The sequence below is a fragment of the Trachinotus anak genome, unplaced genomic scaffold, assembly GCF_046630095.1.
Source record: "Trachinotus anak isolate AG129_WGS33_773 ecotype Australia unplaced genomic scaffold, CSIRO_AGI_Tana_v1 ptg000028l, whole genome shotgun sequence".
Classification (NCBI taxonomy): domain Eukaryota; kingdom Metazoa; phylum Chordata; class Actinopteri; order Carangiformes; family Carangidae; genus Trachinotus; species Trachinotus anak.
The window spans coordinates 12,624,580-12,649,867 of record NW_027273879.1 but is presented as its reverse complement, the minus strand read 5'-3'; the positions used below and the strand labels follow the sequence as shown (position 1 = coordinate 12,649,867).

The 25,288-nt window shown below is 42.0% G+C and overlaps 1 protein-coding gene across 1 annotated transcript in view; it reads left to right on the top strand.

Annotated features, from left to right (window-relative positions):
* bcr (BCR activator of RhoGEF and GTPase) overlaps positions 1-25,288 on the top strand; it is an 83,991-nt gene that overhangs the window by 44,526 nt on the left and 14,177 nt on the right. Inside the window, exons 2-10 of the mRNA XM_071466238.1 lie at positions 2,110-2,294; positions 8,487-8,591; positions 9,848-10,033; positions 14,742-14,849; positions 16,647-16,707; positions 16,852-16,904; positions 17,547-17,687; positions 24,225-24,346; positions 25,046-25,211. Of these exons, the coding sequence (XP_071322339.1) occupies positions 2,110-2,294; positions 8,487-8,591; positions 9,848-10,033; positions 14,742-14,849; positions 16,647-16,707; positions 16,852-16,904; positions 17,547-17,687; positions 24,225-24,346; positions 25,046-25,211 (1,127 nt within the window). The remainder of the gene's footprint in view (positions 1-2,109; positions 2,295-8,486; positions 8,592-9,847; positions 10,034-14,741; positions 14,850-16,646; positions 16,708-16,851; positions 16,905-17,546; positions 17,688-24,224; positions 24,347-25,045; positions 25,212-25,288) is intronic.

Below are 25,288 nucleotides of genomic sequence, written 5' to 3'. Positions count from 1 at the left end.
ATTGTTCAAAATCTCGCTTACAGGACCTTTAACACTAGCACATAATAAGCAAGAGTCTGTGGAAATTCAGAAATAACAGCATATGTGCAGCATTTGCAAAATAACAGCAGCAGCAGCGCATACTAAGAATAAAAATGAATGAAGAATGTGTAGTACACTACTCAGTTTGGTTTGCTGCAAGGTTTAGCATTGTGGGAAGAGACTGTTTGCACACAAACACACACACACACACACACACACACACTGGGCCTCTATGTTGGTCTTTGCCGGGCAGAATGCCATTGGTCGAAACCGGCACAGTGGGTAGCTCCCACCCACAGGCAGCAGCGAGTACACGGAGCAAGCAGTGGGTGGGCTGAAGGTCAGACGGGCCCTGGACAAACTGGCATTGTTCTTTCTATCTTTTTTGTCTGTTTTTTCCTCACTCTCTGACCTGTGACTTTAAGAGCATATGTCTGTTTGTGTGTGTGTCGGAGTAAACCAAAGATTTATGAAAAAGAGACTGTAAGAGGCGCAGGAAAACTATAAGTGCTCCAGTAGATGTCAGCTGAATGTGTTTTAAAGCGACAGAATGCTTATAATTGGTGTGAACTCAGGAGCATTCTTTGTGTGTGTGTTTGTGTTTGACTCTGGCATGTTATTAGTGTGAGTCAGCACAGAGGAGGCCAGGCCAGCTCTCTGAGAAGTGCGGCTCTGTTGAATGTCGGTGTGGGAGGAGATGAGCAAAAGGTCCTCTGTGACATTCAGAGATGCATGATGTCTTCCCCTCAGCTGTTACACACTAGCTTCCCCGAACCACTGACTGTACTCTCTCCTCCTGGAAGCTGAACAGTCTGAAGTCACCAAAACATGTTTAATGGAAGCCACTACTTGAACTTCACATGAAATGCACGACCTCATTGACTGTGACATTGTAAAACAAGTCATTTGTAGTCAAACTGTATTTTGTTTGAATCCAGCTTACTGACCTTTGTCTCTTGTTCTTTGTGTCTCTCCCACCTCTCACTGTAAAGGGCAGCCACTCTGTGACAGCAGAGCTGCTATTTTCCCTCTAAGAAAGTGATAGCACCCACCACAGAAGCGGGTCAGAAGGAGGTTGCATGAAAATTCCCTAGAGATGCTTACTGTTCATATTATTTGAACCTTGACCCAGTTTGTAGTTGGCCTTTTCAAGTGCTTTCTCTCAGAGCGTTGTGGTTTTTGTATGAATGCATGAACAAACATGCAGAGGGGAAACTCATTTTGTGTGCCCCAGTTTCCAGACCTGCATTAATTAGTGTTGGAAATTAATTCTGCAGTACCTGACATGAGGCCAACTAGGAAATGTAAGACAAGATCCTGCCCGGCATGCACTGTGACGTCAGGTAGCATTAATGGGTTTTAGTTTAGGTTTTAGTAAAACTTACTCAAGTTATGTTTTGTAAAAGTTATGAAATTGTGTTTGACATCACCAAATGCCAGTTGTGTACTGTGTTTCCCCACCTTTGCCCCTCCTTAAAATGAGTGCAGTACACAAAGCTTCACACACACAAAGCATGAATTTGGTGATTTGCAAGTCAAAAGACATGTGGATGTCATTCACTAAAAGTGGGCTTCAATGTGGTTTAAAAGTGAGATATTTACACATCTAGCTTCCACACCATTGTATCAACTGCATTTCAGTGATTCAGTGTTAACCTGCAAATTAGACCTAAATCAGCCAGATATGAACCTAATGCAGATACTGTATATAGATATCAGTGTTATGTTGGGTCTGATGTAATTTAGATGGTTTGTCTATTGACAGGTTCATTTTTTAACTATAAAATGTCCAGTTCAGAATGAATCAGCCTGAAACCTGTACCACATGAGAGATTCCTATGTGCATATACTGTATATTGTTGTTAGATGTTTTTTCAACTCCCAATATTGATATCAGTATTGGCCTCAAAAATCCAATAGCAGTCACACAGTACTGCGAATCACTACATCCATGCTTTCTCAGTTGGTGTTTATGTGCGTTGCGCACCCCGTCTCTCCACTGCAAACTGTCTGTTTAAACAGAAACGTCAAGTAAGTTGGAAAAATATCAAAGGTACTAATGTAAGGTTTGGTTCTCTCCCATCACAGATGGTCATTTCACCGGGACCCCGCCTACATATGGTTACGATGCAGACCGTGCAGAAGAGCAGCGGAGGCACCACGACATCCTGCCGTACATCGATGACTCGCCGTCGTCTTCACCGCACCTCAGCTCCAAGAGTCGCAGCAGTCGGGACACCCTGTCCTCGGGATCGTTGGAGTCCTCCAAGTCGGTCCGTATGCTCTCCCACCATCTCTTGGCTGATGTTAATTTAGCAAAGTAGATTTGGAACTGGAAAATAGTGGTCTACACTGAATCCAATTCAAGTGGCCAAACTCAACAGTTTTCTTCCTGTGGGTGATGCATCAACTTAGCTGCAGATATTGACTAAACACAAACCAAAGCTCTGAACTAATTAATATCAATATATTGATTTTATGTGATACAAAAGAAACACAACATTAATACCATCTGAATACACAATTCTGTAAACATGGTTGGTATCACTGTTCAGTGGCTAATACTTTGACCTCAATACAGTCTAGGAAGTGGGCTAATCTATTCTTACAGCAATCCTGCTCCATCAAAAGCTGTCAATTGATGAGAAATCAAATCAGCCATTTGAGAGGATTGATAAGGGGACAATATCTCCTGCCTCATAACGACAGAGGCAGTCATCCGGTAAAGAAACTCATCCCCCTTAAGAGTCTGGCTTTTTCTCATCCATGGTATTAGGCAGAATTACCTATCACCTCCATCATCCCCGTCACTGCCTTCATCCTCTTACCCTCCCTCCTTCACTCGCTCTTGTCTGCAGAGAGAAAACCAGTGATCTATGACGTCTGGTGCTTTTCAAGGGTTACCATGGGGAGGACACACACATGCACATCCGCCTGCAAGCACACACACACACACACACACACACACACACACACACACACACACACACACACACACACACACACACACAACCCCAGAGTCAGCAAAGATTAATATGAGCATGAATGCTACGTTCAGGATCTATTTTATGCTACGTGTACATATTTTTTCTATTGATTATTTATATATTTTCTATCTATTATATAAAGTATGCATTTTCTATGCATTATATATACATTTTCCATTTGTTATCCTCATTTACATATTATTTTTGCAAGAATTTGTGGGTAGCAAATGAACATGCTGCAGCCATATGTTTGATTAGAATAGATTGGTATCGTGGGAGAATGTAATAAGCTAATACTGCCTCTCTCCGCTGCGCCCTTGGTGGAAGTAATCACATCAGTGGTCATGGTGCAGTATCAGTTACTCTGCCCCCTCAGTCTTTGCCGACTGTCTGAGCAAGCGAGCGAGCGCCTGTCAATCTGATTGATGGCTTGAATCTGCCAATAAAAGGTGATTCCCTTGACTGCACCCAACCTTTGACCTGTGAGCTTGGAACTCTCACTGATTTTAATACACATGCATGTATATACACACACATACACACACACTCACATGCGCATCATTTCTGCCTGAGTTTGCACAAACCAGTTTCTTGTCTTATGTACACAAGTGCACAGACTTGTCTCGTTCTCTCAGAGCAGAATTATACATTAATTGTAGAAGAGATTGAAGAGGATTTGCTGAGTAAACTCTCCTGTTCAGAGGCAGAAACCTTGAGCAAACCTGGCTTAGGTGTGTGTGTGTGTGTGTGTGTGTTTGGAGTTGGCACAGGCAGCATCTGATGGTCAGTTAAATATATTAAACAGCCATACAACAATTAATCCATCAACAAAGTCTCAAAGCAGCCAGACAGGCTTTCAATAACTGCCAAGAAAATGCAGTTACCATCGTCCTTGCTTTGTCCTTGGACAGCCCCTTCTCAAACAGCATCCCAGTCTAATTGATGAGTCAGAGCCCAGACAGGCTCTGATTGGCTCAGTGGGAGCTGATGGTTTTATGATGTCACTGTGATGAGTCATCACCACCAGCAATACTGCTGATCAAATTTTCCACAGTGGATCCTGTTCTCTCATAATGTGGCTCTTCCCTGCACTGGAGAGGGAAACGAGGGGGGGTCACTGATCGGAAGTCAGCTTCTGATGTATGACAACTGTGCTGTGATATTTTGTTGCTGTGAGGTTTCCAAACCCACTGACCACATCTTTCACAAACACTTCCTTTTAATAAGTAGGAGACCTACTTGTAGGCCAATCGAGGACAACCAGAGACCCCTCCTTTGTTCTTCTTCCTCACAAAGTAAAACAGATTTCCTCCGTTTTTCTTGGGCATTTTATGCAAGTGACATTGTGAAAAGAAGAAGAGAGCGATGAGAAATGGCATGCAACAAAGGTCCTTAGCCAAATTAGGACATGAGATATTGCTTTTTCTGGTCATTATCTTAAACCCCTGGGGCCCCAGGGTACACCAGGGAACTTCTTTTCATTTGTGAATCCTCTTCTCTGTTCCTGTTAAACCCCACTGTAGATTAACACAACTGAATCCACCTCATTTTCTTTGCCCCCTCATCCTGTCTGACACCACACCTTGAGGCCACAACCTCAGAGAGAGGTCATTTCTTTCCCTACTCGGTCAGCGCTAAACCTCTAGATGACCAGCTTCAGTGGATTAGGAGGCTTGGAAAGACTTAAATCCACCCGGGTTATAACCTATCACATGTGTAATGAATCTTCACTGCTTACACATTTGGTTTTCTTGTAATTAAAATCATGCCATGATGCAGCATCGCAAGCAACCTCTCTGGAATACCTCAGCAGACACCAACTCTGTCACTGTCTATCACATCAGGCTGAAGAAGAGTTTAAATACCCAGAAGTAATGCTGCATTTCAAATAAACCAACCTGTCTTCCTCCTGCAGCACAGGATAATTGTGAGACCGCTCCATTACATAGCAGACATGTGGCAATAGGAAGCAATCTCATTAGGCATTTCAGAGAGCGAGGGATGGCAGAACGGGACACTAAACAGATTAGAATATGAAAAATGAAAATTGAAAAGGGTTAATAAAGTGTGGAACGGGGCATGCACCGACGCTCACTTCTATCCTCTCCGACCTTGGCTCTGAGCGTTTATGTGAGCTGACAGTCTCCTCACTCCACGGGAAAAGAGAGACGGGGAGAGATGGAGAGTAATGTTATTACAGTTGCTGCGGCTCAGGTTCTATCGGGCCCTCCTGAGCTACATCGGTGCGCTTGTCAAATAAACGCTGTTTGTATTGATCCTCTTGTATCTCCTGCGAACATCATCCATGCATAAACAAATCAGAAGCAAATCAGAATTTCTAAATCATGTTAGGCGGAGCCGCCGCCAGAGGGGGAGCTGCGCGTGAGCTGGGAAGGTTTAAGTGTTGGGTTCAAATGTTAAATATTAGCTTTTGTTGACTCTACTGGATGTGAAAACATAGACACACAAACCAAAATACACCCCGAGCGTGTTTTATTTTTACTTTTTTCATTACCAAAAAAAAAAAAACAGACACCCCTTTAGTCTGAACCCAGAGATAGGCTCATTAGCTGCCATGGCGATGAATAAAAGATGATATGTCTGGAGATGTGGGCACTTCCTAGGGGAGTCGTCTGGGGCCTTAAAGGATGAATACACACTTTAAGGCTCCTGTCTTCCCTCAGCTAGTTCAGTAACATGTGGCTGGATGCTGAAGTTTCCTCCCTTTTTTTTTTTTTTTTGATTTAATGTTCTTGATACTTCAAATGGGCCCTCATGTGTCTCATGTTCTTTTACCAGCTGGTGAAGTCACATAGCTCATGCTGATACTTGTAGTTTTGACGAGGACTTTCATTCATTTTTCATTTATTCACAAACATTCATGGGGCTCCGTTGCTGCCCCAGGCTTCCCTTTTAAGTCAGTGGAGACAGACAGATTCAAAGCCACTGCAATTCACCATAATACATTTAAGGGCAACCATAAATCATAGATATATCACTTATTTATTTCCAGTACCCTTTTATTTGCTCTCTTGATTTACAAAGAGAAAACTTTTCTGCTTTTGAGTATCTTAGAGCCTGTACATAATGAGCAATTAAAGCTTTTTCAGTGGAAACAGGGGAATGTAATATACAGCACAGATCCCCAGACAGCTCTGTGTGATGCATAATACATGTCTGTCTGAATCAATTCCTTTATCCTTCACCTAAAAAAGAAAGACAAAGAAAAGAAAAAGCAAATGAGAGGCGATATTCATTGTACAGCAGACGCATAAACTGTTAAAGACAAGACAGTCACATGAAAAGAAGGAGAATCTGCATATACTTTAAATACTATCCTGCTCTACTTGTAGTCTGAGCCTGATGTTTCCAATTCATATCAATGAATCAAATAATCTGAGCCACACTTACGCCCTTTCAATCATGGTCACACCTGTGTTGTTTCACTGTATTACACAACCTGGCCAGACCAGCACAGAGCTGCCATCATAAGGGATTGATGGTTATTGAACTGAAACCACATACACCATGTACATTTTGAGTGCTGTTTTTACTTGTTCACAATCTAAATTTATGGTGTGCAGGATTTATTTGTCGCTTTTAAATTGTGTTTTTTGGCCAACAGGTGGCTCAGTCATTTGGCCCTGCAGTAACTGTGCTGATAATGGGCTCCTCAGTAATAGAGGCCATAATAATCCTGGACCGTTTCATAATATTCTGGGCTATAACAGTCCCATGAGGTGCGTGCTAGCATCTGCTTATGCAGTGGCCATGGAAACAGGTTTCAGGCCCATTTACCCCTTCACTTACAGTAAATGAATGCACATACGCCCACACAGTACTCACAGTACATGTTCTAATGCAGATCACAAGAATAGCTCCATTTGAGCTATAATCCTGTGAGTTATTTTAGGAGATATATTTACAAAATGCTTGAACTCTGCAGGGTAGATATGTACTTGTAAAATTACAAGTGGGTTGAAACACAGAGGCATAAAATAGTGTAATTTTAATAACTTTAATAAGAAGAAATCTCATCATGGCCTGAATGGACAAGAGAAACATTTCTAACCACTCATAATGGTTTCCTTGTACATATGGGCATGAAGGGGTTGTTTTAAGATACATTTTTTTTTAAAAATGCAAACTTATCCTCCAAAAAAATCATCATTAAGAACAAAGTAAAATATCAAAAAAAAAAAACACAAAAAAACACAATAAAATACTCACACATCCTTCAGTTTATATCCATTGTCTGGCTCTCATCTTGCCCCAACACATACTCCTCCACAAAAACGCACCTCAGACCTCGGTGTCTCACTGAGGTCAAAGAAGCCGGGTGGCTTAAGTCCAGCAGGCTGAATCAGCTGAAGTCATAGCAGCTAGACCTGAATGGGCTTTTCTCCTGACCATTTTTCCCTCCTCGTGCACTCAGCCTCTCTCACACCAGGAACCAGCATGATTGCTGTGTAACCATTTCTGGCAGCATTACTGTGTAAGATTTCTACACAGAATGTCTACACACAAGACATGACAGCCCCTGATAGGAATTTCATTCAGGAGATCCACTTTTCTGTCATCTGCTCTCCCCTCACCATTTCCCTGCCTCGTGCTTCCTTGTCTGTTGTTCTAGCTATCATCTCCACCATTGTTTACTCTCTCTCCCTTCTAGATGGTCAAATATAGACAAAAAGTACCTTGAATCTTTGACCCTTCTTCATCATGTCAGACTCCTTCTGTTCTTTCCCTGTCTGCCCTCTTTTCCTTCTTTATCCTCTCTTAATTATCCTGAATCTGCCTTGTCTTACTCACGTCTCCATCTTTTCTTCTCCTCTTCTTTCTTGGTCTCACCCTCTCTCTCTGTTTTCTCTCCCTTTCCTCCCCCTCATAGCTTCAGGGACCGGATCCTTCAACATACTGACCTGGGCTCAATGTGTATGTGTGCGTGTGTGTGTGTGTGTGAGCACTTACGCATTCTCATACACACACACAGACAAACACATATATTTAGAAGCCAACCTTGCTCCCATGGGAGACCCTGCCTGTTTGAGTTATTTCAGAGTTCGTGGTTAAACAAGACAGCCCGAGGAATCTCTCTGTCTCTCTGTTTTCTTTCATGTCCATACTCCTCAGTGAGCTTTGACTGGGTTGATGGGAACGGGGGAGGCAACCTGGAGAGGATTACTAGGAGGTGCAATTGCTGCTGTTTGATTTTCCAGACTGTAGTGCTCACAAACAGCAAACCTGCCGGAGTTTCAAGCTCAGCTAAGAGCTCTTCAAATTGACATTCACAAACAAGTCATATTAGAGGTCCTTTAATGAGCTGATGTGAGGACTAATATCATGCTTTGAATATTCTTCATGCCCCAGACACAAAAATTGTAAGCCTTACAGTGTTATAACAGTTTACAAATGTATGTTTTTCTGGACTTTGTTGTTACTTACATAAATATATGTCTGCCTGTGTCTTTGTTACAGACTGAATGTGACCTGGAAAAAGGTTTGGAGATGAGGAAGTGGGTCCTGTCTGGGATCTTGGCCACTGAAGAAACATACCTCAGTCATCTGGAGGCACTGCTGCTGGTGAGAGCGCACACACAGACAATACACTCGGATCATATTAGGTGTCCCATTCACTCTTTTGGTGCCATTAGATGCATCTGCAAATGTAAATGAAACACATTAACAAGATCCACGAGATGGTACACATTTGGCAGACTTCAGGGCTATTACCCGTGTCAGCAATGTTTCAAATCAATCTCACATACCCTTAAAGTGAAACTATTTTGCATTGGCTGCACCGCAGTTGCTATGGCCACAAGTGGAAATGAAGGCTAATGGGACATTAAACTTCTCTTATTTCCCGTGAAATGTTTCGAGTCAGTTGCTTTAAAGATGCCCTTATACTCATGTGCATACTAACAGCGGATGGAATGGGTGTAAAACCACAGCAACAAAACCACAGAGAATCATCACCTGACTCATTCTCCTCAGCTCTATTGAGCACGTTAGCATCTGACGCTGCTGAACATGTAGGAGCAGTAAGTAGCTACAGAGCCTGAGTTTTAGTTATTTTAAGTTAAAAACTGAGCTAGACAAAGAGTGAATATTGGCCTCGCAGCCATCAGGCGGCCAGAAACACGACTCCAAATAAATGCTATGTGCCTGCTAGATGCGTAAATAAGCACAGTTTGCTAACACGTTCACCATAGCAACTTCTGTTGTGATAGAACCATTTAATTCACATTAAATCAATGTTGAATTAATCTGACGTGCTAAAGACAGTGACACGAACAGACATGAGGCATAAAGACAGCAAACTAACTGTAAATAGATGTATATCCAAAGTTCGCTAACATTAGCTTACGTCACAGCCACCATAAGCCGCTGTTAGGCTGTAGTAGTAAAATGTTAAAATGTTAAAATGAGCAAGTCGCATGGTGTGTTGCTGCCCAGGAGTTTAACTTTCACTTTGTCTCTCTTTTTAAAAGTTACACAGTCTCCCTTTAAAATATGCAGAAGGGCATGCAGATGAACGAGATGCAGATGTAACCTTTCACATGCTGTAATTCCGTATTTAGGCCCTGAGTCAGGGAATACAGTGTAGTTATGTATAATTTAAGGCATTCACATGTGTCGTTAAACTCTCTACATACCTAAGTACCTCCTATTTGGCAGCTAATGTGTGTTTTTCAGGCTTTACAGATACAGATCAGATGTTTATGCCTGTAAAAGGGACACACCACATTTTTTTTCCAGTTTACACATGTCCTTAAAGTGGATTTGACACTGCAGAGCACGGTTCACACCTGCCGCCTCTACTGTTCTTTTCCTCTCAGCCCATGAAGCCTCTGAAGGCTGCAGCTACAACGTCGCAGCCCGTCCTCACTGTGGCCCAGATAGAAACCATCTTCTTCAAAGTGCCTGAGCTCTATGAGATCCATAAGGAGTTCTACGACGGACTTTTGCCCCGCGTTCAGCAGTGGAGCCACCACCAGAGAGTCGGGGACCTCTTCCAGAAACTGGTGAGGAAAAAGAGATGAGTCAAAGGGTTGGGTTGTCTGGGGTTGTATTGTTTGTGTGTGTGTCCCCATGACAGTAGAAACACCCCTGGGTATAACTGCCTGATGTTAACCCGTGTTGCCTGATGTTTACCCTCACCAGAGTGACTACATTGGGCACCCAAGGAAAGCTGACAGTATTAGAAAGGACACTCTGGGTGATACAGCTACATTTTCTGACCTGTGGACGCAGTCCCAAAGCAAACCTTCTGTTTTAGAGTGACACACAGTGAATTGGGAGGCTTTCAGAGGCAGAATCTGCCAGCATAATTTAATAAACAAAAATGCAGATTTGATTTTTTTATAGTGATGCTCTTCTTTATTGTTTCAGATTTGGATAAATTGAATCTGAATTGTCTTTTCCTTCCTGTTTCCGCCTCAACAGCTGCTCACTCGCTCTCCCTCTGCCCTCCAGTAGTTTCCGCCAAAGATGTCAGGGCCAAATGTACACTGGGTCTATTTAATCATTTTCACAATGGGTCAATTAACCCACAATGAATCATTTGTTTAATTCTCTCTGAAACACTGCTTCGCTTCCACTAGTGTCTCCCTCACACACCCCCTCTTTTTCTGTCTCTTTCCCCCTCAGATTCACTTGTGCTAGCACGCACACACACATCTTCACATATACACACATGTGCACACACCCAGACACACACACAGAGGGAGGTGCAGGCGAGTTTCACAATGCCGCCTTTCTGCCTCAGGCAGCTGAGGCCATCACTGCACTGTGTGCTTTGTGTCTCGAAGAAGCTGCTATAAATAGGAGCCTCTCTCTTTTGCTCAATCACTCACTCACTCACACACATACACACACGCACACTCTTACTCTCTCACTTATTGAACCATCACTTTGTTTAGCAGCTTGTTTATATATTTTTTCCCTCCTGAAACTGCTCCTCTCAAATGAAACAACCCCACGCTCTGCTCCTTCTGATGTGGGTAATAAATAAATATTGAGCAGAGTGATTGTGGACTATGAGCAGTGTCAGTCGACTAGTGCTTGTGTGACCGTACGTTAACCTATTTTCTTTGTCTGGTCTCAACCATTACGTCAAGCCGACCAAGGCCCTGTTTTTTTCTCACTGTATTTACTCTTCTGTTAGCTTCAACAATCCGGCCGTTTTTTTGTCACTCTTCCTCCCCAAAGCGTACACACCCACACATTTATACTGTGCATACACACTTGTGCATCCACACACACACACACACACTGTTTCTGTCCCATTCCCTCCCTCCAGACAGTAGTTAATAAAAGTCAGAAGAGGAACATGCTGAGCATACGAAAAAAAAAAAAAAAAGGAAAATGCAACATGACAGCCATTCCGTCAGGAGATGGAGAGGGAGGGAGAAGAGATTGGATGGGAGTAGAGGAGGTGATACAGGCAAGGCGTGGGGAGGGGGGGGGGGGGGGGGGGGGTGGTTGAGAGAGAATGAGTGTCGAGTATGGGTAGGCAAGTAGATTTAGGCTGCTGCGACTCTGATAGAGCTGTCTCGCCATGACTCTGAGATCTGCGCGGGGAGCAGACGGGCTTAGGAATCATAAAACATCAGAACAAGGGAGGTGCGAGACAGAGAGAAAAGAGGAAGAGGCAAAGCGTCAGTGACAGGTTATGAGCATGAGTGTCAGAGAGAAGTGTTTGAAGGCTGAAAATAGGGCTAAATCACACTTGTGCTTCTGCTCTTCCTAAACACACACTTCATGCACAGCGGCAAAGTGAAGGTTTTACACCGTGTCGACAGACAGGCTGATAAACTGGCTTTGAACATTGCTCTTCAGAGGAGGAGGAGCACCAAAAGAGCCAGATTCTGGGAATTTATAGAGGAGGAAGAATACCTCTTGATCCTTCATTTGGCCTCACACAGTCAACCTACAAACAATTCTTTACTCTGTTTTATCAGTGAACACATTTATATTGTGTGTATAAAGTGTAGAGTGAGTGTATTCAGTGTGTGTTGGGGGATAGATGACACCTGCTTGTCTATCCTTCTTTGCACAGGGAAAAAGATGAATACTTGGATTATCTCAGCAGCCTATGCTGTAGGGTTTTGCATCAGGTTTGCCGGATTTCACAGCAATTCTGTAACGAAATCTGTTTTTGATTAAATTCAGAGTGAGACCTGCACCACGCAGATGCCAAATCATGTCACATTTTGTATCTGCAGCACTTGTTTTAAGTTGCTACTCTCAGGGTTTAAGAGTTTAAGGGCTGCAAGTCTTTTTATAAAATCTCAGTGAGTGCTTTCCATGCAAAAAAATTTCATAATGATAGCAAAGTATGTGAGAATGAATATCTGTTAGCACTCCCTTACAAACTGAGCGGCTAAATCCAGCCTTCTCATATAATGGCCATAGTCCGTCATGTGGCTGTTTCCTTAATGTTGTTTTCCACTGTAGATTACACACATAGTCTCACACAGGACAAATCCTGAACTGAGAAAAATCCAAACACCCAAGCAGTTTCTTTCATCACCCAAAGCCATTTTCTGCTATGATACTGTAACCGCAGCCGTACGCTCAGTAAGCCTTCACGCCGTTGTGTGTGGCTCTGTGGATGTGGCTGGCAGACATTCGGGCTCTCTCTTCTCTCCACAGTCAAACTGTCACGCTCTGAATGGCCTCCGCTGTGGTGCAGATTGTGTGGCCCAGGGCAGGACACAGGATTGCAGGATTGTGAAAATTGCTTTACTCCTCGCCTCCCACCACCTTACTTCCTCCTGGGTTGTGGATGTATGTGCAAAACACAATAGATCCAGTTTTGGAACAGTTTTGTCGCCTGAAATTCTTCAGCCAGTATTTTAAAAACACAGTTTCAGGGCAGTAATTTGTAACCAAAGTAGGTTCAAATTTCCTTTGCGTGTTTGTTGTGTCTTTTCATGGTGGATCGTGGCATGCAGCCTTACAGCTGTGGCTGCCTTTTGGACTTTCTTTTAGATCCACCACACATACACACAGTGAAACTGCCGGCGATAACATAATAAGTGCAAACGATGTTTTGTAAACTTGTGACTTCACATTCCTGCTGCAATCCCCCCCTCCCCTGACGGCAAAGATCAGGTCGTGTTAGGAAGGTTAAGGTCAGGCCTAAAAATAGGTTGTAAGAGAATGAATGAGCTCAGTCTGAGACAGTTATGGTAACAGTTATTGCAGATGTGAAGTGTTCTTTTGTTATTCACATGATAATAATAATCTTTATTTATAGAGCACTTCTCAAAAACCAAGTTACAAAGTGTTTCACACAAGGCAACAAGTTAAATATCAACAATAATGGAAAACTCAAAGATAAATAGACATTGCACTGGATTATATCAACATTAAAATAAGATGAAACAAAATCCATTAAACACACTGTGTGATTGTTTTGACTGATCCTCATTGGACTTTATCATAGCAAAGTAACCATGTTCCCAGATCTCAGCAATTACTGTGGTGAGTAACATTATTGTAATAGATACAGATGATGGCCAGAACTACTGAACTCTGGAAAGAACAGGACCTCCTCGAAAGAGATATAAGCTCCACATTTGCTCGTACTCAGCTGAAAGGTCTGATGAATAGTAATAAGTTAGGTCACAAAGAGCTTTAAAGGTTCATTGTACTCATATATTCATTACACTCAGGGAAGAGTTACTGAGGCATTGGGTACGTGTGAGACTCTCAACATTACACACAAAGCCCGTCTCCACTGTACTCTCTCTTCCTTTGGTTTTTGTTCAGGAGAATTGACTGTCCTTTTGTGTGCCGTGGAGATGGATCGCAGCGCTGGCAGGCAGCGTTTGCCGGAGTTTTATTCAGCCGTACAGCTTCCTAAACGTGCTTTCATAGCCTCCGTTACACCAATCATTAATTACTCGCCCCAGCACAGAGCGGGTCTCCCCGGTTGCTGTGGCAACGGGCCTGGCTGTAAGGAACATAACATGTTATTGTTGTGACCGTGATCTGTGTCTTTCTGTCGCTGGTGTTTTCATTCAGTTGTCTGCAGGTCATTTACAGTCTCTCGGAAACAGCTGACAAGACTAAATCTCTCATCTCTGAAATATAAAGGATGATTCATGCAGTTTTTTTTAAAGTAACACTGAGAAGGTCAAGGTGGTTGTCATATTGTCTATTGTAAAGATTTGTCTATTTGTGATACCACTGTTCAGATTTTAACAAAACTTTGCCACTGTAACACTCTTTTCTTCAAACTGAGGCTTTAAATGTTTACGTGTCAATAAGACTTGACAACCCACAAAGATGTAAAGACTGCTCTCCCTATCACTTATTTTTATAAAGAAATACTTTATGTTATGTTTAGAACAGCATTAAGGTTGTAGCTGGTGTGCAGTGACGGGCTGAAGTGGTGGAAGTTAAGAGTAGGAAGTAGTGAAGAGGGACAGTGTGTCTGAGTTTCTCTCTGAAAGACCTGCTTTCATTGCTTTTACTGTGTTTACAATGAACCGTTTTGTCTGAACACACAGGGAAAGCTGTTTGCCAGCTATTTATTCCTCCTCCAATATAGAGGCTGACTGACTCTGTAATAAATAGACAGGGATGCACAAGTTTGCTGTGAATGTTTTCATGTTTTTATTTGGATTGCAAGTACTGTCCAACTTCTTAATGCTTCTACACTGTCATTTACCACATTAACATTACATCCCTCTGTTTCTTCTTCTTCTTGCTCTCCGTCAGGCCAGCCAGCTGGGAGTTTACCGAGCATTTGTGGACAACTACGAGGCGGCTGTGGAGACGGCAGAGAAGTGCTGCCAGGCCAACACACAGTTTGCTGAAATCTCTGAGGTAAGCAGGGGGAGGGGAAAAAAACAAATAACAATGCCGAGCAGGGATAGTAATATGTGTTTTTACTGAGAGCTTCACTGTGAATGTGGGTGAAGGAATGGGATGGAAAGAGAACAGTTACTGGCTCAGTGTTGTTGCAGCGATTAAATCTGTGATCTCTTGAGTTATGGGATCATTTTACCACCGTGTTAAATCAGTCAGTCAGACACTTAACCCCTGCATACCAGCAAATTATCCAATTGACTTTCACAAGTTGCTCTTTTTCCTTTGATGTATGGAGCAATGCTGTGTCTAATTAAGATAAAAGTAAGTGAATGTTCAGTCGAACATTTATTACAGGAGTGAATTTACACCAACCTTACTCTAAATTGTTTATTAAACTAGTATTTCTTGACTATATTTTACCAGATGATTATGTAGTTGGTGATCTTTTACTTCTGCAGACTCGTTTATTTGTGTGTCTCTGGTGTGCTACTACAGAACATCTAACGTGTTATTACTCTGAAAGTCACCAGGCAATGTGGTGCATGGAAGAGGTGGTTGTGTATTTGTAAAAGAAATACAGTCACACAAAACTGACAAAAAAAGATGACTTACTTAACAAAGTATTAAATTATGTGTTATTAAGGGAGTGAGCAGTTTCTGAATCCTGTTGTACAGAAAGAGTCTCTTTTACAGCTGCTTTTAGTTTGTACCTGATGTACTGTACTTGCAAATCGCTCTCCCATTATTCACCCACGCAGCTTTTATCATTTCCCTGCTCTTAAATTTAAATCTGCTGCTGAATATTTCTATACAAAGGCAGCCAGAGGCAATTTTGTGTGTGTGTGTATGTGTGTGCCCATGTGTGCATTATTGTCTGTCTGTTACACACGTGTACACCAATTAAATAGAACAATACAGAGGGTGGTGGCTGGAATTTTCTGTCGTTTTGGCCCAAAGAGCTCTCAGCCTGGTCTAATTCTCATGTCCGACCACGAAAGATATGAGCTCAGTATCACCTACACAGACTCTAGATGAGGCTTGACAGTGTATTAAATTTATAAATTTATCTTTTCCCCAAACACAAGTTTCCAACAGCTGTGATGGCTCAGAACAATTTATTTTATCGTGGACAAACAAGATTTGAAAACACTTACTCTCATGCCTGAAATCTAGTTTTGGAGGCTGATATAATAAAAGCATCCTTGGTTTGAACAAGTCATCTGCACTCCCAGGGATTGTGAAAGCTCAGACATTCTCGTCCAGCTGAGAAAATGTTTCACCATGATAACTGTAGGTCGCTGTGGGAAGCTTATTTGAACTGTAGTATGTACATTAAATGGAGCCACCTCTTTAGTGATTAGCTTTAGGTTATTTACGATAAAAACAAACTTCAGTGTTACACTATGTATATTCAGCAGTCTGATGGTTTTAGTCTGTGTGCTTCTTGTGCCATTTCTTTCTCTATTTTTTAAAGCATGTGGCAGTTTTTGATCCATCATCAGTCTTCGTCTATGTTTTATGAGGTCTACCAGTTAGCGCTGAGGCTGGTGTCTACATGCAGGATGGGGAATTCATCATCGTGGGTTGTTAATGGTCTAAGTAATGATGCATGACTCTGAGCCATCTGAGCAAGATGGTGATGGGGGGGAGCTGCTGAGAATGGCATAATTAATTTGGAAGTGGATGACCTCATGGCAAGAGCAAAGATAATAACATCACCGTGGTTTCCAATCACTTTCTGCACTGTAAAGGTCTTTTTTTAAGGGTTTTTTTTTAACTCACCATTTGAACTTGCCATTTGTCTCCAAACAGAACCTGAAGGTGAGGAGTCCCAGGGACTGTAAGGACCAGACAGCCAAGAACTCGCTAGAGGGTCAGTCACCTCGTGCTGGATTTTACTTCTACGTCTATTACAATATTCAAATATGATATTAATTGAACTATTTATGTTTGAAATATTGTGGTAATTCAGTCACATAAACAACTCAGCTTGATTTCTCTTCTTTCTAATCTACAGCTTTACTATATAGACCAGTGGACAGAGTGACGCGCAGCACATTGGTACTTCATGTAAGTGAGCGTGACGCTGACACAGCAATTCTCTTTAATATTATCACTGCAGACTAAAACACTCTGTTGTGTTTTACTGTTTGTCTCCGTAGCTCAGAAACTGACCCTAGAAGATGTGACACCAAACCCAGCAACATATATGGTCACCATCTCCAAAAAAAACATGTACAAAAAACAATTTCTCCATCCATCAGTACCTCACCTGAGGGTCTTTACAGCTGCAATGCTGGATTATATTAGATCCTGTATGTAACAGATTACAGATCAGAAATTGGATTTTTCTTTATATGCAATCATGGGATGTGTGCACATCTGTAACACTGTGATGCCAGTTGTGTTTCAGTGAAGCTGGTAGATTAACTTACTGTCTTCATTTTACCATTTATTGCAGGGATTCAGGGTCTGTTTTTTCCATCTATGAAAAAGTAATAACCTATACATTCTGTTTTCAGCATTTCAGACATGAACTCTGAGTAAGAGGTTGACTGAACTGCGTGCTTGAATGACCAATAGTTAAATGTACTCTGACGTAACTTTTCAGTCGTACATCTATGTGCATACTGTACATATACCCAGGTATGTGTGCTTTTACATGAATATGCTTATCTTTGAAATATTTCTCCATCTGCCTCTCTGCTATAGGACTTGCTCAAACACACGCCCACCAGCCACCCGGACCACCCTCTTCTGCAGGATGCCTTGCGGATCTCCCAGAACTTTTTGTCCAGCATCAATGAGGAGACAACGCCCCGACGCCAGTCTATGACAGTCAAGAAGGGAGAGGTGAGTGTTCAGAGAATTTAGATTTTTTTTATTTTTTTTTTTATTTTGCTGTTTGTATGTTGTGCTGCATCTAGAAAGGTATTTATTTTGTCTGTGGACACAGACATGCTCCCTTTAATGAATTTGATCTATCTGGCTATTTTCTAAATTTGTAACTTATAACTTATAACCTATATAAATATAGGTGTCTATCTATCTATCTATATATATATATATATATATATATATATATATATATATAGATAGATAGATAGATAGATAGATAGATAGATAGATACAGATAAAGATATATACACACACACATATATATATATATATATATATCTATATATTTGTTCAGCATGATGATGTAATGGCCCCTCCCTCTAAATAACCTTGAAGTCACAGTTAAATGAGTGTATGGCTGTTGAGGGGCCACCAATCTGCAGCCTAAAGCAGAGCTCATGCCCTTATATGGTCATACCAGGGTTGCGTAGTCCAGGGTGATCCTCAGTTTGCTCTGTGTCTCTCTTGTGGCTTCCCCATCTCCCCATCTCCCCTAACGCAACCCCAAACACACACACACACACACACACACACACCTGCCCCCCACTGTCTCTCTCATCCCCGGAGATGACTTGACGCACATGAATGGATGTGTCTTGATTGATAGCTTGCGTGACACTGCCGTACATAATGCCTTGTAATGAGCCACCAGTCCGCTCTGACTGGCAGATTCCAAGTTAATTATTCATAAACGGAGGGCAGGAGCGAGCGAGCGAAAAGGCTCTGTCGGCTCCTCCCTCTGCTCACAGGGGGGTCATTACTGCACCCTTCCCGTACACACACAAATGCACTCTTTCCTACTCTCTGTTCCATTCACTCTCTCTCATTCTCTTGCTCTTGTTTGCCTTTGAACATATACACACACCCAGAAACAAAATACACACACACACACACACTTGCCTGCCATACCCCCTCTTCTATCCCCGCAGGCCCCAGTTCCACCCCAGTCTGGCCAGACCTCCACACCAGTCATCAAATATTTATGATGGATACATGAAAGCAGCACATGGAAATCAATGGCGCTCATTATATTGTACCTTATCATAGACAGAGTGTATACTATGCCTGAGGTTGCATTTCACCAACTGAGCTGCAACGTGTTAGATGCTTCAAAAGACATTACCTGGAGATGTTGACGAGCTGACGTTTTGCATCCAGTGACGAGGAAGGTGTTAAAATCAGCCATGAATAACACTGCAATCACTCCGCGTAGAGAATATGAAATAATGTTTAATACTTAAAATAACATAAAACAATCAAGTTTTCTGCTTTAAGCTACCACGTCAGCACTGAATTGTCGCTCTGCTCATGTCTGCACACATTATCATCAGTGCAGTGTTAGTAAGTAAACTTTTTCTGTGCTTTCAGATATCCAAAGAGGAAACTCAGGCCTCTGATTGTGCTGATGGTTTAACTTAGTAAAGGAGTTTCTCCCATAATCCTCTGTTCATGTGATGAACAGCTTCAACACAAATTTGATCATCGCAGGATTTGTGTGGGCAAAATGACATTTGCTTCAACGGGCTGCACACAGCGTCTGTTTAAACAATCAGAAATGTTAAAATAACACAGAGTCTCTACATATTGGCATGGTGTTGAGTTAAATCAACACTAATGATTGTAGAGTAAGGGGAACACATCTGCAACATAACATGTCAAGTTCCCTGCAGTAATCAGCAACCTTTTTCTGTTTTTCAATTGAAGAGGTAAAAACTCGTACCCTCCATGTGTTCACACGAGTGAGTAACCCGTGGTTTCTTCAGTGGAGGCATGCGGGAGCAGAGGAGCACAAGTGGCCCCCAGAGGCCCTGACCCTGCTGGGAGGGATGACGGGGGGGGACAAACAGAAACTGCTTAATGTAAAAGCAAATGATGGCGCTGCCTAAGTCTCAATTCGCCTCCTCGCTCTGCTGTGTTTGCCTTTGGGAAAGATACGGTCCTGATGTGAGAGTGTGTACGGTCCTGTGTGTGTCAGTGTGTGTGTGTGTGTGTGTGTGTGTATTTTGAGTAGAAATCATCTGCACCACTTTTCATCTATCTGTATGTCTTTCTTTCACTGTGTCATCACACAAACACATCCGCATACACACACACACACACACACACAACAACACAAGCCGGCCCCTTCAAGCGTGTATTCTAAATATAAACGTGGATCTTTTGTAAATTCATGCCATTACTCTTGCACACGCTCTCAGCGAGGCTCCTCCAGGAGATGGTCAATATTTAATCTGCACTCTGTGCTGTCAGCAAGCTCTGCCTCGCGTCGCTCTCCTCCTCCCACTTTGGTGCTGCTCATGTTCCGGTCAGCTATTACGAGAAACAGAGAAAGTCACATTTCTCCTACTGGCTTTTCGATATTATGAAAATGTCATCTGATGCGCTGAGACAGCTGCTTTGTTAAGGATGCCTTTTCCCCAGTCGCAGAGCAAAGCAGCAGCATAAGCACATTTTAAATTCATCAGATTACTGATTTAGAAACAAGCATTAACTGTAATACTGTGTGTCTGCATCCAAAGATAAAACACTGAACCTTAATTTCAAAAAATCATCAGCGAATGTGTCAAACCCTTCATTCAGTGAATAAACACATGTGAATAGAGCTATTGGATCTGTTTATAAGTAGTTCTGCTTCTGATTCAAAAAAGGATATTCATAATGTCTTAATTCTGATTCATTCAATTCTAAACCTCTGCGAAGGATTTTTGTTTAAAAGACTTATATGTGCAGGTTAAACAGTTCATTTGTGTCCCTGTGTCGTTGTGTCCTGACTCCCATTCACTGCCACACAGTTAGATGCCTGTAAATCCCTAATCTAGCTGTTATCCCTCCTTTTATCTCATCTCTTTATCATGGGATCAGTAGAGGAGAGAATTACCACTGAGGCTTGATGAGTAGTGTAGTTTCTCAGTGGGTCATTTCAAGACCAGGTCAGTTACCTGATCATGAAAACAAATCAAGTATCTCCTGTGTAACACAAAAGAGCATCATTTATTCTTTTACTCTCCCTTCCTGAAACAAATTCAGCTGACCCTTCATTTAAATCTGCATGAAGTGCCTGCTGTATAATAATCCAATATAATCTGCTGTTGTACTTTCTGTCCAGTAATCCAATCAATAATCTAGTCCAGTCTAAGAATTTGCTGCTGACTCATCATGACTATCACAGGAGATTTTAGCTTGTTGGATAACAAAGTTGCTTCCAGACATAAGGTTCAAGATTCAAAACTGCACGGACCATCCACAGGAAAAAAAATACTAGATTTTGGAAAGAGAAAAATGGCTGCACTGGGCTCTGTGGACTAAAAGGTATACTATAAGTCTCTTGAACTTCTGACCACACCAAACATCATAGTCATAGCAAACCAGATTATTAGACTGGGCTCTTTGAATATTAAAAAAAGAAAGTTAGAAGATGAGAATACAAATGCACTTAAACTAAGGTGGTGAGCACGGTATATTATACCTGCTAAACATATTAACCTTGTCATTGTGAGCATGTTAGCATGTTATACATCCTCACAGAGCGGCTAGCATGGCTGTTTTTTCAGTTATTGCTTATGAAAGTTGAATCCCTACATACTGTATCTCTTATATGAATGTCACTCGATTTAATGTCCTTTAAACCTTGAATCCTCATATTGTAGCAACAAACTGGACCCATGTGGACTTGACCATGATGTAAAGATCAGAGTGATAGTTTGCCGTACACTGATGGTGCATTGGGGGTTTTGACAAGCATGTATTTCTTCATAGTAACTCCAGTATTCCTCATTCCCACAGTTTCATGTTGTAAATGAGTAGTATGCTAAAACTAAGAGAAGCAACTGAGGTCGCATTCAAACTAGTGTACAGTACACATCCTAAATATAGACTGACATGACAGGACGTTGACTGACAGAAGAGAGGCGTGACTGAGCCTTGGTTTATGTTCTAGTTAAAAAAAAAAAAATCCCCCATTACATGTTGAGTGTGTCATTCCCATGTCATCTACATCCCAAAACCCAAAGATGGAGTCTGAATGATGAACATGCACCGGGAATACTTAACCAGAGACTCATTTCAACACATCCTAGTCTGTGCTACAACGCAAACTGGATCAGGAAATTATAGCAGGACCATAGGGAAGAGGAGGAAAGGATTTGAACAAGACAGTTGTCATCATCTTGTCGTATGTGGACTGACAGATGTAGCATCCCATTTGCCACCAGTGACAAATGCCAGACACAGAGGAACTCATCTGGAAGTGATCTGTCACAGGCCAGCCGCCATCATCGCAGTTTTCATTACATAGTTAGTAATGAATAATTGCAGTCACCATTGGGAAATATATTTCTATTAGATTGTTATTGTGGGGATCAGAATATGATTGTAATCAGCTGTAGGCTTCCTGCGTGTGAGTGTGTGTGTGCGTGTGTGTGTGTGTGTGTGTGTGTGTGTGTGTGTGTGTGTGTGTGTGTGTGTGTGTGTGTGCGTGCGTGTGTGTGTGTGTGCATGAAGAGATGCCATAACAACAGATCACTGCGGAGGAGCTGCTTTGGTGACATGTCACATGGTTTGGTATCTACTGTAAGAAAACTGCAGTATGACAACTATTCCATCGGGAGCGACTCTGGCTTCTTCTTCTTCTTCTTCTTCTTTTCTGCCTCCTTTTTCTTGCCTTTTCCCTGACACAATCTCTCATTCGTGCTCTCGTTTCTCTGTCTTTCTCACCTTCCCTCCACCCTCTCCATCATGCACAATCGTTAACACTGAGTGACACAGCATGAGCCTCCTCTCAGCCAGCAGATGTCCAGTCAGGTTTTGTAAGCACACACTCCCTCTCCTACGTTTGCATCAGCTCCACTTCAGCGTGTTCTGGCAGTGACAGTTCATGATGGAGGGGATCGGTGGGGAAGGGCACCAAGATAAAGAGCGATGTCGAGGTGTCAAGTGGAGAAAAAATCCATGTTGATAACAAAGTAGAAAAATTTGCATTGAAAATTTGTGGTAGATCTTGGTGAACTGATTTGTTTGGCGGGGAGAGCAGCAGCAGTAGATGGACTGTAAAATCCTTTATGTCTGCATATTGTAATGTTATAGTGTTGTCAGCTATCAGTGTTCACTTTGTTCACTCAGTGTTCAAGTAAAACTTGATTAAATTCATTGCTGCCCATCATATCTTCAATTAAAACGAAATGTACAGTGGTTACCCTAAATAAAAAGGTGCAACCAAGCTAAATATCTAATGAAAAGTGGGTGAAATCAACATGAAGCTTTGAGAGTAATCATAATGAAGTGAGACTGAAACTAAGGGCAAAATGGACCAAAATCTGTATATACAAAGTCCCTCATTAGTAGATCCTACCTGCTCACACTACCTGCTGAGTACAAATCCAGAATTTATGAAAGAAGAGTTTAATCGAGGGCAGCTGGACTTGGTTGTAGATACTTGAAGACCTTTCACCTCCCATCCAAGAGGCTTCAGTTCTGACTGACGGGTGGGGAGTCCTGGGTTTTTAACCCCTGTGGGGTCGTTATCAAGGCCATTGTTAGAGTCGACTCTGACAATCTTCTTTACAACCTCCCCATCAGTCAGTCAGAAACCTCTTGGATGAGAGGTGAAATGTATCTACAACCAAGTCCAGTTGCCTTCAATTCAGCTCTTCTTAGAAAACCATGACCAGGACTGAGACTCTTCACTGACAAATACAGAATTTAATTTTATCCTCTTATTCTTAACAACCAACCTTTCAGACCTAACTGTCCTATACCCCCAACCACAAATAAAAACCAAGGTTATGAGCATGTAAAAGTGAACCATTCACTATTTAGTTATGGTTCATTATGTTCCTGCTCCCTGTGTTTGTTCAATGCCCATTCTTATAAATGTGTTTTCTACTTTGGAAAATGACATCACTGCCCCCTTTTGGCAAATTATAGTATTACACATCTCATTACATAGTCTGACGTCAGTAATCAGTCCCAGGGTTCCAAATATCACTCTTCCTTTTTCCCTTTATCAAACCATGGTGATAATGCCAAAATATAACAAAAGAATTCATCAGGTAATGACTTTAATCAATGTGATTCAAAGCTGTTACCTTGTGGGTAATAATTTGTTTACTGTTGAATTGGTAGGTTGCACATGAGCTTTGTCACTGATGAATGAGTAAAGGATTTAAAACATTTCTGGTGATGGTGCAGCAAATAAAACGAAACTACAGCCTCCTTCTCTCCCTCCTCTCCTCTCCTCTGTCCTTTGCCTTAACGTCTCCTCCAAGTTTCACATTGTCAGAATCTAGGAGGAGGGGAGGAGGGATAAAGCTTTTGGATGCAGCCCCAACACAAAGGCTCTGCAAACTACAGATTTGTTACTGTGACTCATAAAATATCACTGATATTATATGCTGGTTTTCCTCACTGCAGAGACCAATTTTTTTTTTTTGCCAACTCTCATGATATTAACACCAAAAGCTTTGTCTTACTGACCCACCACTGTTGTCGCCACAGAACCGGCAGCTGCTGAGAGACAGTTTCATGGTGGAGCTGGTCGAAGGAGCCAGGAAGCTGCGACATGTCTTCCTCTTCACTGATCTGCTGCTCTGCGCCAAACTGAAAAAACAGATTGGAGGGTAAGAAACATGACGGGTTTGTTGTGAATAAACATCCATAAATGTCTTTAGAAATTGCAGAAAAAAAGATGCTCCTCATACCTGCAGAACTTCCAGCCAATCCAGTCGCTGTTTTCTGGACATCAGTATGTTTATCGCAAACAAGAGCAGCTAATAGATAATTCAGCATACATTTAATGGTGCCAAACGATGTAAACAACTATTGGCTAAAAAACTGAGCTCAAGCTGTTTGTAACTGAAAGAATGTATGGCAGCATTATATATTTTTTTTACATCTCTCAAAAGCAAATTCAACACAAAACCAACACTTATTTAATCACTGCTAAAAAAAAATACTTTAACAGCAGAACAAAATATCAGGCAAGGTGCAGCCTTAAACACACTGGAATGAGTCATCACCACATACTTGACATCTATGAGAAAATCCTGGATGAGTTTGATAAAATCATCAAAATGTTAAAATTTGTAAAAGTCATTGTCATTTCAAGATGACAGTCAAGAATTATTCCCCAATTTTCTTATTTTACTGTATCTTTTTTCTTCTCTTCGTGCTGTCTTCTTTGCCCCCCCCCCCCAACTCATCCTCATTTTCATCCATCATTATCAACCCCCTCCTCCTGTCATACCTCCTTCACATCCCTTTTATTTTACCTTTTACCATCCATCTCCTGCCACGTTCTCTTCCTCCTGCCACTGCAGGAAAAACCAGCAGTATGACAGTAAGTGGTACATCCCCCTGACTGAACTGACCTTCCAGGGCCCCGAGGAGACCGAACCACTTACCATCCCCCAGGTCCCCGATGAAGAGCTCGATGCCATGAAGGTCAAAATCTCACACCTCCGCAGTGAGATTCAGAGAGAGAAGGTACACATTGATCCAGATCTATGGGCGCAGATACACAGCTTTGTTTGATCCTCTAATTTGTATTGAAACACAAAGAT